This window comes from Rhipicephalus sanguineus, chromosome 1 (assembly GCF_013339695.2).
Source record: "Rhipicephalus sanguineus isolate Rsan-2018 chromosome 1, BIME_Rsan_1.4, whole genome shotgun sequence".
In the NCBI taxonomy this organism is placed as follows: Eukaryota; Metazoa; Arthropoda; class Arachnida; order Ixodida; family Ixodidae; genus Rhipicephalus; species Rhipicephalus sanguineus.
The window spans coordinates 127831990-127848669 of record NC_051176.1 but is presented as its reverse complement, the minus strand read 5'-3'; the positions used below and the strand labels follow the sequence as shown (position 1 = coordinate 127848669).

The following is a 16680-nucleotide window of genomic DNA, read 5'->3' as shown; positions in this document are numbered from 1 at the left end:
ACACTTTACACAATTTACATACCACGACGCTACACGAATTGCAACAATGTTTGTGAAGGCCTCTACAACCTCCCACCATACATTCTTTTATGCTGTAGTCTTTTTCTTGCCTCATATGATGCAAATATACGAATCAATTGATTTCATCAATATTTAGAACCGATTTTTGGTTCATAAAATATTTACATTATTGCCTCAAAGCAATAGGAGACTCTACAGAAACACCAGAATAAAAGTTTTTCTATACACTATAGCCCCCGTTATATTTTTCCTTTACCTAATATACATAAAGGGGTGTCAGCATTCATATCCACTGAAGTGCAGCCACCGTGGCAGAAAGCTCAACCCAAAACAATGTGTTCCCTAGGAAAACACCTTATCTGGTCTGCCACTCACACCTTTGTATTTCTAATATACCGTACTTATTTGATACTAAGCCGATGTTTTTTTCGAAAAAACGATGTGCGAAAGTGGGGGGGATCGGCTTAGATTCGAGTACAATGATTAAGTTTTTTTTCTTTTCTGGCCTTGTGAATTTTGTGGGTCGGCTTAGAATCGGGGCCGGCCTAGATTCGAGTAAATACGGTAATGCCCCCAACCTAAGCTGAATACACTTGGATGTCTGCGCAGCACAATACCCTAGAAGATGGGCCATAGTTTGCTTAAGACTGCAGCATACACTTCATTATTCTCTGCTTTCCTTGGTACTCGAAACAAAATGACAAAACAGATTTTTTGCATATAACAGGTAACTGATGACAGTACATACTTCTGGGAAAGTTTGACCAAAATTTTGCGTGCAAAATGTGTCAAAGTTGACGTTTTCTGATTATACAAATTTTGCAGCAAAAACTTAACGTAGCGATACACTAGAGGTTAAAAACACTTTGCTGCAAGTTTAGTATGCAGCAGAGTATGCACAGAAAAAAAAAAACTCAAGAAAAAAGAAACACTGTAAAAATATACATCAAAAAAAAAAGCCAAGTGAGTGTATTATTCAGCCTCCTGCACAAAACCAGTTTGACATATTCAGGGATGCAACAGCCAAAATAGGATTTGGAGCAATTTTTGGAGCAGGAAAATCTCTCTTTTGGAGCAGGAAAATCCAAATTTGGAGCAGCTTCACAAACAAAGCTTGCTTTTGGAACAGTAACAAAAAAATATATGCAAACATTTCGATGTCACCACCACAATCATGTTTTCAGTGCATAACATGCTGAATAATGCCAGTGAATTCTCCGAAAACCAGTAAGGCCTTGTGCATTGGTGAATTTGCACCAAGGTCCTTTACACCTGGCCTACGCCACTGGCTGATCACGTCACTGTTGCAATCCACTTCATTCAGCACCGATGCGCTGAATTTTGTATTCCGCCCTGCTAAGAAGATCTTAAGGAGAAAGTCCATTTTAAAGAGAGCCGCCATATGTGTATATAGTTCAATAGAAAAGTCTAAGTTCGGTGTTTATATGCCATGCAACGTCTAAGACAAACCAGCCAATAAGTACAATCTTCATAAGCGCGTCCTCCCCCTTATCTTTATGATATATATATATATATATATATATATATATATATTATATATATATATATATATATATATATAGAGAGAGAGAGAGAGAGAGAGAGAGAAAGGGAGGGAGCTATGCACAGCGGAAGTCGGCATCGCTTCATTGAACGCAGTGCCTGTCGTCGCGTAGAGCCGAACCCTTCCTAGTTTCGTGCAGCGCGTCTCCAACAAAGCGGACGACATCACTCCCGGGTCGGTCGCGTGCTCTACCGTATTCCTACGCGCTCCGCTCGTGACCGCATGTAGGGATACGGCAAACATTTCGTTGGGTTAACAATGGTGAGCTGCTTTCGTTTCTGCAAGCGACACGCAATCTGCGTTTCCGCTCAGGTGGCGTCAGCCAACGGCATACTTGGGTTCGTCGCCTATATTATGCGTGCAATATATTAACAGTAAATTACCAATAGCGCTATGCCGCACGTGCTACCGAGCAGATATAAAGATCCTGATCGCGATAAGGTTGCTGGCGATAACTCGTACTGACGTGCTCGTTGGTATCTGCCATGAAACATTCGCGCCAGGAAAGCGGTGACCGCACTCGCCTCGACGTCAAAATGATTAGTCGACCAATGTCCACATTTCCAAAAAAACGGAAGGCCTTTTTCGGCACATTGTGGTGTCGGCCTCACCGCGAGTGGGGGGGGGGGAGCAAGTACCTTTATGAACTCTTTCGGCTAAGGCGGTCAGGGTTTTCGCGTGTAGTACTTCTCTAAACAAAACTTTACTCGTCAGTAGATTTAAAAAGACTTCACTGTATACAACCCGCGAATTCGTGCACGTGAGTACTGCTATTTGAACAAAGGCAGCGTTGAACCGGAATCCACCAAACAATAACGACATCCCCACAAAGATTTGCAGCACGTGTCAAACGGCTCGTTTGTCAGTTAACTTTCTTTATGCGGTACTTCCATATTAAATGGGCGTTCACCTTTGCTCATGCTGAATGACCCTGTAAAGCAGCGTTTGAACCAGCAGTAAAAACTTCATTTAGGCCCACCGGCCCACCAGCAAACACACAGGAACAGATTAACCTCCTGTTTGAATGAAACGCCACTGGGTCGAATTGGATTGGATGAAAGTGCCTCTGGTGCTTCTCCCAACATTAGGTCGCCAATACGGGCTTCGTTTTGCGTTAAAACGAGGCTAAAACTAGCGCAACCGAAAAATTTTGCGGTTACCGGGGGAGTTTTGGCGCAGCGTGGCGCAATTTCGAGAAATATCGCGGTTTTGGCGCAGCTCGGCGCAGAAAAACGAAATTGTATCAAAATGGAGCAATTGGCGCAGCCGTTGCATCCCTGCATATTTCATTTCCGAGGTGCACTTGCAGAGACAAATTAGTTTATTTTATTTGCATTACTGAAAGTAAGCAAAAAAAGTTCGAAATGTAGAAAAATTCCTTATTTTTAAATTCTCTCAAAGTTGAAACACTGCATAACTGCATATATACCACATTTTGCCCTCTTGTCTAAGTTAATGTTTTGCCATGCTGAAAAAAAAAAGTTACTAAGTTTGGGGGTTTTGTTACATAAATATTTTGTTGAAAAAAAATATTGACCGAAGAGGTTTTCCTTCATCCTTTCTGAAGAGCCATTTGATTCCATCGCTTGGTTGATAATAGAGACACAGAGCTTTAAAAAAAACACTGCAGCAGACAACAAACATGAGCACTATCATTGTTGAATGCCTGTTGTCCTGTTTCAGAGAGAGCTTTTTCACTAAAGTATGCACCGACCAGTTAAAACACGCTGCTGATACATGTTTGCTTGTTAGTTTCTAGCAGCAATAATATAAACAACTGTGAAAAAGCAGAGAGAGAGAGAGGGAGCAATCACTAATGTGCAAGCGCTCATCTCCCGTTTTGTGAGTCCTTCATTCATGGTTAGTAAGCTGCAAGTGCAAGCAAAAGCTGCATACCATATTGGTTGCCCATGAAAGTTTGACTCTCAAGTAGTTATGTACTGAGCTACCATGGTAAATGCATATGTTCATCCCACTGCTACAGTTAAATTATGCCAAAACAAAACTGATGGGATACACAAAAATTTGTCGCTAAAATTCGTTGCAGCAACATTTCATGTACAAACCATACATATAATTTGGAAAATCTGATTCTTCTCACTCATCCTGTGGTTCCAGAAAGCATGTGCATTATTTATTAGAACATAACTCTCCCTAATTTAGACGTGTTTGGCTGCACCTCTAGTAATTATTCAGATGACCCTAGGGACGCACAGAGCACTGCGAATGTACGACAAAAAAGCTGCAAAAAGACCAAAACAGAGCACGGATGTCCACACCCGTGTAGTTATCAGCAAACGAGGCAGGAAGGTAAAAAATGTTCCTTCCTGACTTTATTGCCTTTAATCTACTACCACATAGGTCGCGTGCCTTCATACTGTGGTTTCATCCAGAGTGGATCTGGTTAACGCAATTCCGGTTTGCCCCGATGTGCAATGGTCACGCACGTGCCTTCAGATTTGTGTTGCAGCCATTCAAGACCATCATCCGGAACTGTTATCCCTTATTGCATAGATTATGACCACAGTTTTGTCTACAGCTGTAGCAACAAGCAGCATCATTTCAACTCTGCCCACGTTCGCTGTGCACATACATTTGGAGCTTGAGGGCCACCATACCTGGTCGTGTCAACGGTGACCACAGTTTTATCTACAGTGGTCATGACAAATGATAGCTCCATTTTGACTCTGTATTTGATGGCTAGTATGTACTTCTGAGCAACATGGTTGCCATTCATGATTGCATGGACAGCTACCATGGTTTTGTATGCTGTGGTTACGGCAAGCAGTATTGCTTTGACTCTGGGCAAGTGTGCACACATACTTTCAGAGCTTGGTGGTCGCCACCTATGATGACATAAATAAGACTAATTTTGTTTGCCATGGGCAGCAATATGTAGTTTTGTTTGCTTCAGTGCGTGTTGGCTGCATGTGTGCCCTCAGAACAATGTGGTCTTCACCCATGGTCACAACAATAGTAGACAATTAGCCATAGTGTCGTTGTGACTCAGTGCAATGTGCATGCAATGTCCCAAACACGGTGAAGTTCTCAAGGACGAAAAGCTATTCTAGCATGGCTCACACATGCATTAGACCTGGCAAGTACCTAGTAATGAATGGATGATCTGCTCCAGACCGGCTCAACGGTGAAAAATTATCTGGATCTGCAAGAGGTAGCAGAAGGCACATCTCAGATGAAGACATGTGTCTTGCAAACCAGCTGCAGTGCAAAGGAAGACAAAAGCCCTTGCAATATTGTCAAGTTGCCATTGGAATTTTGGGGCAATCCTGAAAAAGTGTCCCTTCCCCATCCAAATGCACTCGCAGAAGCTTCGCTATAGCAGAAATACCCAGGAAAATTATTCGCTGTGAAGAGACCATTTTTCAATTTTCATCGCAAAGAGGGAGCACCTCCTTTCTGGACTGTTGTATGGGAGTAGAAAGGCTGGTGCCGCTGCCTTGGCCATACTTTTTTGGGGGTTCACAGATATTTACAATTGTATAGAGTGCAACATGATGGCCTCCAGGGAGCACTCATTGAGAAGGTTTATGGGTGGCTGATGAGGAACTTGAAAATTCGTCGTTTCACTGTATATCCATTTCACCGTACAGTAAAACCTCGGTGATACGATCACGGCTCGTACAAATTTCGGGGTGATACGAATTTTTCTGTGGTCCCAGCCAAGGACCATTAACCTCAATGTATTGGAGTGCTGGTGTTGCGAACAGATTTCACCCCATGATGTTTGATACGAACGTACGCTAGCGCACAGGTACGAACAGGTGCTGCCCGCGCTGTCACGAAAGACGCGGCAGTCTTGCGCAGGCGCAGGCATGCGCGCTGCGCGACCATCAACGGTCTGTGTTGTTTCCAAGATTGTGCGCGCGAATCTTGGAGGCCATTACGCGCCTTCGCGTTGTAGGTTACAGATGGTGTTGACGTCGCATTTCTTTTTTTTCCCCTATTTTTTCAGCACGCTGACGCATGCTGCTGTGCTCGATTCAGCAGCGTCTTTGTAGTGCGTTAACACGTGCCTGCCACGTAGATGCAAGCCACGTCCTCGCAATCAGACGTTCTATGAAACAAGACAGAAACTTTGGCTGCGGGTCCATCATGAAGTCCTATGAAAGGTGGACGAATACCCCAAGGGATGAAGCGGACAGTCTTGGCGAGAGAGCTAGGCTTCGCAATGTACGTGCACGCCTGCCTACTCGCCCATTTGCAACACTCCCAAATTTTGAGCAAACCTCCCAGTTGTGTGGGCACGGCCGTAAGTCTCCCGAAAAGCGGCCCCAACACCACCGCGATAAGAAAGTAACAGCAACAAAGGACCACGATTCTAAAATTTTCTGGCCATCTATCGCGTACAAAGCGCGTCTGTAGTTACTTTCGCCGCAGTACTTTGGTGTCATGCAGAAAAGCGCAGTAAGTTTAGGAAGGGGCTACTAGCGGTCACGGGTCACAACACATCTGGTTCATTAATTACACACGCTGCACGCACCGTATATTTACGAGTACAAGTATGATCACTGACATCTAAAAACTTTACTGGCAATCATTCAGAGCTGTTCATGACGTCGCTGTGGCCTTGAGAAACACTAAATCAAAACGTGTGCCGACTTTCTTTTGTCGCATACTAATTTTCCTTGTTTTCTGGTGATACGAATTTCGGATGATACGAATATTTTTGGTAACCCCGCGAGATTCGTATCACCGAGGTTTTACTGTATATCCATTTTTTTAAAGGAGTGCTGAACCACTTTTCCAAGTAATCATTAAATGACCTCAGTATCAGTTTATTACCTCATGAATCGATTGCCGCAGAAATTTCTTAGATCCGCCAAGAACAAGCGGACTTACAGGAAATTGTTGCATGCTTCAAGCACTTTAGTCCCAACGAGCGTACTGGAAGCTACACAAGGAGGGATGGCAGGGGGGAAAGAAGCTATGTTAACACACGTCATGACATGACCTTGAGCACATGTCATTAAGGGGGGACACTGGTCTTTCAAGATGTAAAATCATGAAAAAAATCAGTTTTTTTAAAACAGCATTTTTGTAACATACAGGCATTGCCGCAAGTACTGACCAAGTTTCTTACACCTTGGATTGATATTTCGGCCACAGCATCAATTTATACCACATAAACAGGCTATATTCTAAATGAAAAAAAAAAAGCACAAAGATGGAGCTCTTGATGCTGTGAGGCTGTTGAATGATGTATGCTGCAGCAGTACTCATGCAGGTTATACCCTGGTGGCTACTAATCATCTAACAAAAAAATTTTAACATTTTGTGTTGCATGAGGTTCAAAATCGGCATAATTTGCTTTTCTGCATTTTCTCAAAACCTGAATTTTTGACTCTTTGCAGCCTTTCGGTAGTGGTCTTTCAGTAATCAAAGCACCTAGAATTGTAATTCTTGTTGCACTACTGAGCTACGTGAGTATTGCCCACAGGGGTAGCAGCAGATTTTTGTATTTCAGTTTCAATGTTTTTTTAATTGTCTGTGCATTAAACAACTAACTAGCCACATCTTGAACAGAAAGCTTTGATATGCTATATAATTATTAATAGTTTGCACATCAAAAAAAAATTCGTACCCCTGTGAAGCTTATGTTTCCTAGTATCCGGCTATGTGCCTAAAGCAAGATTTCGATGAGTAGTTCTTGCTCCATTGTTCCCGGAAACAATGCTAATTAATTTTAATTAACTTCAGAACTAATGGACATATTTGAAGAATAATTGCATATTTGGAATCAGCAAAGAAAACTAAACAAGACTGTGCAGTTTCATTAAATTTGGTAAAGGGAATCTTGATGATTTTTAAAAACCCACTTCCCCCCTTAAACGCACTCGCTCTCTCCTACAGTGATTCCAGTGCGCGCTAGTGTTGCTTCGCTGGAACATGGCGACACCCCCAAGCAAGAAGCGCATCCAATCCAAACACCACTCCTGATTTCTGTCAGCTATTAGCCAATAGCAGCAATCAGTTGTTAGATGACATACAGCTGGCAGCCCCACTCATCGACGTGAGTGAAGACTAGGCCTCAGTATGAAGAGAGGGTATCTGAGAAAATGGCAATTTCACGCTCCCCTTGTAAGCTCTATGTGCCATGCACGGCCACAAAATCTTGCTGAAATGTTCGCGGCAGTGTTTGCTGTTCATAAAGTGTGCTTTTTCACCAAGCCCGAGGGGTGGTTCAGAACCCCTTAAGTGTGCGTGTGGTTAAAGGGGCCCTGCAACACTTTTTCAAGTAGCCATGGAATGGCTTCATCTAAAGGAGGTTATTGCCTCACAAATCGACCACCGCAAAAACTTTTAGAATCTGTCCAGTATGACCGGAGTTAAAAGATTTGTTGCATGCTGCAATTGCTTTCTCTCTTCTCTCGACCCGGCGAAAGCGCTGGAAGCTAAGCAGGGAGGGATAGCACGGGGGAAGAAGTACGTTACGCACACCTCGTGACCTTGAGCTCTCTCCTTTTTTTTTTCTTCGAACGTGCAGGCAAGTGGCAGCCACAGTAACTACCGAACGTGCCATGTTCAAATCCGCCAATGGCGTGGAACTTGAGTCAATGACGCAGTGATTTTGAGTAAATCACATCATTTGTCGAGAGAAGAGAAAGCGATTTTTAGCTGACTGAGAATTTTTTGTAAATCTCAGGCCGCATGCTGTGCTACAATGCTTGGCTCGCTTGTTCTCGGGAGCCTCGACTACCAATCAGTAGCGCTTTCTGACCATGCTGAAAGTGTTGCAGGGCAACTTTAAACATAGCCTTGCAATCATTAGGTTCCCATTTAACTTTTGCTGCTATGAGCATTTGTAGGGTGACTGCCTGCTGTACCTCGGCAGTTTGGGCGAGCGAGCAAGTCCATTTTAGTCATATAGCCTCCTTATGGTAATACACACGCTCGCTTATACACACTACAATTAATAATTGCTGGGTTTTTCGTCTCAAAGACACGATATGATTATGAAGGACACCGTAGTGGAGGGCTCCGGAAATTTAGACCGTGTGATGTTCCTTACCATGTACCTAAATCTAAGTGCATGGGCCTCTACCATTTCGCCTCCAACGAAATCCAGCTGCCACGGCCGGCATCGTACTATACTCCGTATCACGCATCACGTGCAACGCTGTGGAGGCTAGCGAGACTTCTAATAGATGCATTCGCATTAAGGAATAGTTCAATGTTTTTACCACCCAAAGTAGTCTTATTTTTTTTGGTGTTTAATTTGCGCACCTTCGCGACGCACGGAGGCTCGTGCAAGCGTTTACAACGACAAAAATCAACCACGAGACGCGCAGAGTTATACATTTTGCTGACCAAACTTCTTGCACAGCTTTCACAGCGTTGCACCTGATGTATGAAACTGAGTATACAATTGTTTGCTACCTACGCAAATATATTTTCACCACTTTACAAATGTATTGTAAAGTACGAGTCTTGGAACAGCACCATTTCAAAAATTGTCTTGGTACACACCATTGAACATCGTTCTTTTCTATTTTCCGATTAGTCTCATTTGCTGTAGATGCCCTTTACATTAATTCTAAAAGTTAATTGCCCTACACTTCCCTTAACATGTAATCTGTACTCTTGGAAAATGTTCTCCACGTAGGACCTAGTTCAAGTGTATGTTTTAGTGTCATGTTGATATTTTTGGACTTCCGCAGTATAACCATATTTTTTCAATATTTTTACTCACTTACATTTAGTAATATGCCAAGCAGTCCACAAGAAGCTGTGATAATTATTTAAAAGTCTTACGTTTTGTTCTATCCAGCAATAGAATGTAAAGAAGGTGCAATCAATACTACAACGACCATATGACAAAAACACGATTGTAAATGAATATACTACCCTAGAATTAATGAGATGAGTACAGGATAAGCCACATTAAGAGGCTTGGTAAACAGCTAAACCTTTAATGACAAGATAAGCCTTTAAGAGGCTTAGTAACGGGTCCCCTCACAAGGACTCCCCCCCCCCTGCAAATTTTATTTTATTGCTGAAGTTCTAAGGCGACACCTGAGAAGCATTTTACCGTAACAATTTCAAAGCGGTTAGTTGCAGGACATGTTGGAAGAAATTAAACTATCCATTACCGTGCCTCCAAAAGTTGAGCTTTCCTACCAACACAGACTCTATGCCTGTGCCTAAACTAGCGTTCGCAAGCACTTCGTATTCCACACTTTCAAGCCAAACGGGAGCATTCGGGGGGGAGGGGGGGGGGGGGGCTTTCTGCCACACAACAATAAGTCATCTGGCTTTCCTGCATTCCCTTTTGTGAAGCCATGCGCTTGCTACTTCACGATCAAGGGTGCTGTGACACGCTGATAGCCACATGCCCACGGGCAAAGAAACCCCACAAGAATGATGATTATTATTGTGTGACAGAAAGACCCCCCCCCCCCCAAGATACACCTTTTTTGGCTTAAAGTGCAACTGCCAGAAGTGAAAGAGTGCTTTTATGGCAATGTGACGATCCCCGCTATTAATTTGTATTTTATCTCTCAGAGTAGTTGCAGCGCGCTCCGCATTAGATTAATCGAATTCACATTTCATGGTCGGTGACATTCATGACCGGTCTGGCCGAGCACACACAACTCCACAGAAGGGACCAACAAGTGCACTACACCCACTTGAACCCCCTTGAAGCCATGCTTCAAGAATGTGCAAGCTAGCATGCATGCATCTACATCAGCATTAATGTAATTTTCAGGGGTGATCCACCCCCTCAAAGTTACATCGTCATGCATCATGGCCTCCATTTTCTGTTCTATCTTGGCCATACTGGCCGCTCTTTCTGGTTCAGTGTGCGGGGCACATGGCCTCGGAGATCGTCCATCGGTGCGAACCCATGGATGGGACGACAGTGCAAAGGAGAAAGAAAGCGATTTTTGGCGACTTATGGCATGCAGCTGCAAATTCCTTGGTGCATGCAGCGCAATGAAATCTTGGTCGCATGTTCACACCAGTCCTGCCTACAGATTAGCGCCATTTTCTGACCAAGTTCAAGAAAAGTCACAGGGCCTCTTGAAGACACACCCTTGCTAAGAGTAACCGCATTCTTATTGTTGAAGCAAAAAAGTTTTACTACGGTGTACAGACAAAAACTCCCATGGCAGACATAGTTCAAAAACTTTGTGCCAAATGGTAGTCAAGGCTTCCGTGAACATGTGAGCCAATTACATGGCACTGCATGCAGCAGGGAACTTGGAAGTCGTGTCAAAAACAGTAAAATACACTTGCTCCCTCCATTACAACGTCGTCCCAACTACGCATGCAGAAAGCGGGCGCGCGCACCAGTTGACAATGTCAGAGGCCACAGGATAATGACATGCAGGTACCGCAATCACCCATGTTGTACCTGATCCACAAATGTCTAAAACAGAGGTTGTGGCCTACACAATCATAGAAAAATGAAGCGAAAATGCTCCTGGTCACGACAAGCGGTAAAGAGTAACTTTTGGATCAAGTGCCACTCCCTTGCCATCCCTCCGTGTAGTTTTCCAGCATGCTTGTGGTGATGAAAGTAAAAAGAAAGCGCTTGTTTATTGAGAGCTTCTCTGTTTATAATTGATAATTTGAAAAATTTTTATGGTGGGGGGATTAACGGGACAATAGAAAGGTCATTCTATGATAAACTAGAAAGGAGTTGCAGGGTACCTTTAAGGTATGTCCCCACCTTCAAGAAAAGAAAAAGTATCGGACCTTTAGTCCAACAGTTAATTATATTTGTCTTGCAAAAGCATAGCCGTTTAGAGTATTTAGCAATATATTATTCAAACCATAGAAAAATTTTTATATTAATCAAAATCTGCAAACTGTGGGTATTATCTAAACATTCATAAGAAATGGTGAAGATTGAAAGTGACTTGGGAGGTATGTAATGAGGACAGTAAAATGTGCACTGTAGCACCGTAATTACCATATACATAAAGTTAGTTATCATGAAGATACCAAAAAGTTGACTCCCTGCACAATTATTTTTTGAAGAATTGCCCACTATACTCAGCGACAACTTTTCTTGACAGCACTGTGGAAGCTACACAACCGAAGTGCATGCCTGCTCCCACCCCAAAAAATAGTACTTAAGTATTGCAACACTAAAATGCACACTGAACAATCGAAATGTTTCTCCCATTCACATTTTTCGTGTATATAATTTTCTAAATGCATTAACAATGCGAGCGAGCAACCGAAATCAGTTGCAAGCTGCCATACTTCTTGCGGAGCAACACAAATGTGTGGAGGCCCCGCCTCCATAGCCTTCACTCCACTGTTAAGATAACTTGTCGCCGAGTATATATAAAAAATTACCATTGGTCTTCAGTTATACCACTTCACTAACAGATTCAAAGAAATGGCATGCCAAATGGCATGCAGAAATATATATTAGAAGAAAATTATCACTGTGTGCTTAACTGTAAAATGCTAAAAGAGAGAAATGTTTTGAGAAAAATCTGCATAAATATTTGAGGCATATGTCCAGGTGGTCAAAAATACACTTAATATGTCTGATATCCATAACCCTATAGCTTGGGCATTCCCAAGAACCTACACATTCTCCTTTTATTCAAGTGGAAGCAAGGATTTTCTTTTTTTCTCGCCCATTTAGTACTCCAAGTAGACTGAAGATCAGCCTTCCTGCAACTATTTGAGAGGCAGACCTTATTCGCGTGGCAGTCAGGTTCAACGTCTGCCTCGTTCAATATATCCAGTATACCACTGTTTCCATAACTAAACTGAGAGATTTCAGAACCCAAATGAAAAAATTGGAAGGCTGAAATACACATTTCTCAGAACAACAGAATTCTGGAACGCCTCTCATTTCTATGGCAGAAAGTTTTGCCTACTTCAAGAGCATTGGCTGTTCTCTAATACGTTTCTCTAAAATTTGATAAGGGACTGTCCTCTGATAATATTGATCTGTAATGGTTTTTCTTATGAGATGGTATTTATGAATCAGAAGCTTTCAATTTTGGTTTTAGATGTACAAAAGAGAAATTTTTGAACAGTTTGGAGTAAAACATTTTACCAAAATAATCTTGAATAAACAAAGAAACAAAGAAAAACAGTTTGATTTAGAAAGAAAGCACCTTTTGAAGGAGGTGACATACCGTAAAGTTTTGTATCATACTAAGTACATACATGGCAGTAAAGGACAATATGTTATATCCCTTTCGGCCCTGGCGTTGTCAATTGACACCACACAAAATATCCCCTAGAACCTCGGAAACAAAACCAAAACTGCTAATTCTTCGGGGGAGTATTTTTTCATTGATCTCCACTGTCCACTGCAATAGGCACCATTATTGTGGCATTTTTGCGGAGCTGAGAGCCACAAAGAAGAAGAAGCTTGACTGAAGTCATGGGCGACGCCAAGGCGGGTGGCTGAGGCGGTACGCACCATTTTCGAGAAGAAGTCCCGAAGTTGCTTCAAGGAGTTCCACACTGCCAAATATGACGTTGCTTAAGATTTTGTGTACTCTAGTGAGTAGCAGGAATAAAGAAGCCATTTTTCTCATTTCACGACCCCCGAGCCCTGACGACCATGTTTGTTAATCTATAAATACTTCCACCACTGGCTCAATTCTTTTTTGTTTGTGGTCTGCTGAGGTCCTAAATATTAGGAAAACACATAAGAAAACTCTCCGACAAAAATTTAAATTCCAGAGTTGAAAGGGATATACCGAAGTACTTTCGGCACCCCCTTCAACTACATAACTAGGCTCAATAAAATGACAAAAAAGGAAATTGCACACAAAAAGCCTGCAGAGTGTAAACATGTTTCATATGTAGTGTGTCAAACATATGTGCGGTTAAGTTTACCATGGAAATGCTTTCAAGCTGTTATTCCTTGATAAAACTTCACATTAATGTTGAAAAGGAAAATATTATAGGAACTCTTATGGCATTCTTATTATAGGCATTCTTACGTTACACATGAAATCAGTGCCTTCAGTTTGTTTCACAAACACTGAGTGGGGTAACAAGTTTCGCTAAACCTTTTAAAAAATAACAATTTTTGCTGAAAATGTCTTCAAATAAATCTCACGACTACTTAGGCAAAGCAAGTAAACCATTTCTTTAAAAAATGTTGTGTGTTAAGGTTATAGTCATATGTCAAGTACCATGGGATGACTAGGCTCCAAGACTGCAGAGAAGTTAATGATAAAACAGAATGGTTGCCAGGCACAGAAACCATTCTGCTTTATAACATTCCACACAAACATGAAACAACAAAACACTTGACATTGAAAAAAGCCCAACGCACTTTTTCTTTAAGTCAACCACACGACTAAACGGATTCCACACGAAAAGTGTACCATTTTTAGTACATTCTGGCATCAAGCAGTATTTGCTCAGCCTGCGCATTTATATACCCAATTCCTCTGCAGCTTGCCACACAAAAGCCACTTCATAAAAAATAAAAGGCAGTATTGTTTTGTGACCGTAAAGCACTCAAAGATGAAACAAGATGGCTCCTAATCAAGGAGAACCATTCTATTTTATCTATGTACACATAATATGAGAGGGAATAAAAACAGTCCATTCACATAATTCACGGTGGCACATAATACGATCACACGTAAGTGGGAAAAACCTGGCATGACATCTTGGTAAGCCGACTGTTTTTTTTGTTGTTTTTTTTTTCGGGTTTCCCCGGACACCTCTCACTTTTATGGCAACACACTAACTACACCAAGCAGCCAGCAATGAGATCGAGAGAAGTGCAGCAGAATGGTGCTGGGCAGCATACCCCTGCGCTTGGATTGGCCAGTGCCACTTGAGGCTGGACTTTCTTGGCCCTGCTTTGGGCACCACCGATCCTGGGGCAACACCAACTTTGTCGAGGGCTGTACAGTCTGGATGGAAGTCGCACTACACGGGGATGCCGCTTCGCTTCCTTCCAGTGGCACAGGCTGTATTACGATAAGGTTGGGTCGTGTGTGCTGGTTCCAGCTGAAAAGTGGCTGCAAGGTGATTGGAAGTCGCAAAATAAGAATCCCAGCAAGGCATGTAGAATGCCACATTTTTGCTTGTGCATAGGAGCTGTATTTTTATTTCTTTACAATCTGTCACAGCTTCCTTAAACACATGAAGGCAACTTATAATGTCACTCACTCCAGTTAGGTGTACTTATGCAGTGCAAATGCAGCCTTCTTTTGGAAGGCTGTTTCTAATGGCCAGATGATTTAAGGGCGAAATTATTATAAGCTAGTGTATGCGATAGCATATGGTCTGAGCCACACAGAGATGGCTGTCGAGCAAACGGGGTTCAGAAAAAGGCCTTGTACCACGGCCCACATCGCAAACTTGACATGGTCATTGGAAACTCGCAAAAGAATATCAAAAGACTGTGCATTTCTGTTTCATCTACAATAAATAAAACCCAAATGTTCATTCGAGGCAAAGGCCTCGATTACTGTCATTGGAAACTCGCAAAAGAATATCAAAAGCCTGTGCATTTCTGTTTCATCTACAATAGATAAAACCCAAATGTTCATTTGAAGCAAAGGCCTCGATTACTTTTGGTCATGTCATGAGGGCAGCCAGTTTCAATGAAGCATATATTAATGCTAACCAAAAAGCATGACATGGGGTTGCCAATACACGAGCTAGATGGGATTCGTCTAGGCATGGGTGGCAAATCAGTGGGCAAAGAACCAATGCTGACTAGATCTCACTGTTGTTCATATGCTCATGGTGTCACCTGGGGATGTTGGCTAGACGGTACATATCATGCCATCACTTGCAGACAAGTTGATGCTAACAATATGGGCGATTGCTGGATATTGAGCTGGCAAGGAGCAGATAAAAACAGAAAACAAAGCGCGACACAACCCCGAGCACCGATCTGCTTGGTTTACGATGAGCACAAGCTGTATCCCTAAACCTACGAAGTACTTATTTGGATATATAGCTTACCTTTCCAGGGGTGGTGGCTCTCTGGTTGGAATGGTGAAAGCGGCTGTAGTTGGAATACGAACCAGATCGCTCGCGCGCTTCAGAATTCAAGGCGCTCTGGAATTCGAAAAACAAATGGCGCGTGTCACGAGAAAGAAAAGTACAATACGCTTTACGTGTGTCAAAACACTCACCGATTTGCACTTTTCTCTGACTTTCATAGACAACAACGCCGCAGTGCGCAGCGCCTCCAATTCGTCGTCGTCATCATCCACTGTCGACTTCGGCACAGAACTGTCAGACTCTAATGACTTGAGCCCCGAGGTCTAATCGAGGAATAGGAGACAGGAAAGAAAAGAAAAAGAAAACGGTAGAAAACGATTAAAACAGGAAAGCCGTCGACACAAGCCAGCGCGCAACTACTACAACTGTTAATTTCCTGTCCAACTATTAATTTTGAATCTTTACACACATATTCACACATAAACAAGTTCGAAACCCTATAAACTAAAGCAGCACAAGAACAAGCAGCACGGTGTTTTCAAAAGGCCCGAAAGGACAAAATGGCGATGTAGCACTTCCCGCACGTTGCGTCGAGTCAATCATGAGAATAGCGTGAACAAATACTCGAAGCAGTTCTACTAACACTGGAACCCGGAGTTATACAAATGACGTCACGAATAATGTGAGCAGCAGAAACATTGCTCACGACTACAACACCAAGCGACAAAGTAGAAGACGACGACGCATACCTCGGCTACCGCCGCCATTACATTCGCAGTGACCCAGAATCCTGTGCGAGTTCAGGAAAGCCAATGACGAAACAAGGTCGTCGTGACGCGAGCCCATGCGCTTCTGTTTATTTGTGCCTCAGTTACAAATCGCAATCCTCAAACAGCTATAATTCTAATCTAAAGTTTTATACATTTGCTGAGGTATGAAGTGTTGCTTTCTGCTGTCACTTTCGAAACAGCGGAGATAAAGCCAGATAAAGCTATGGATAGATGTTATAAACATGGCGTCTATTACGTATTTTTTATGTTTGTTGTTGACATGAGAAAATGGTTGTTGACGTAGTATGTTATGTCACTGTCGTCGGTAGCGATGTCTGATTTGGGCACTGGGCTAGGGGGTTCAAAACCCCCCACATTTTATAAATTTTTGCTAGTGCATAT

General features: G+C 42.6%; 1 protein-coding gene across 3 annotated transcripts in view; it reads right to left on the bottom strand.

Annotated features, from left to right (window-relative positions):
- The window catches only part of LOC119397600 (uncharacterized), a 30363-nt gene extending 14000 nt beyond the window's left edge, over positions 1-16363 (bottom strand). For all 3 annotated transcript variants that reach the window (XM_037665050.2, XM_049416403.1, XM_049416410.1), the window contains exons 1-4: positions 16258-16363; positions 15700-15831; positions 15527-15622; positions 14358-14571 (exon numbers count right to left, since the gene is read on the bottom strand). In XM_037665050.2, coding sequence (XP_037520978.1) covers positions 14358-14571; positions 15527-15622; positions 15700-15831; positions 16258-16275 — 460 coding nt within the window. In that variant the 5' untranslated portion in view covers positions 16276-16363. The remainder of the gene's footprint in view (positions 1-14357; positions 14572-15526; positions 15623-15699; positions 15832-16257) is intronic.
- Positions 16364-16680: the final 317 nt, after the last annotated feature.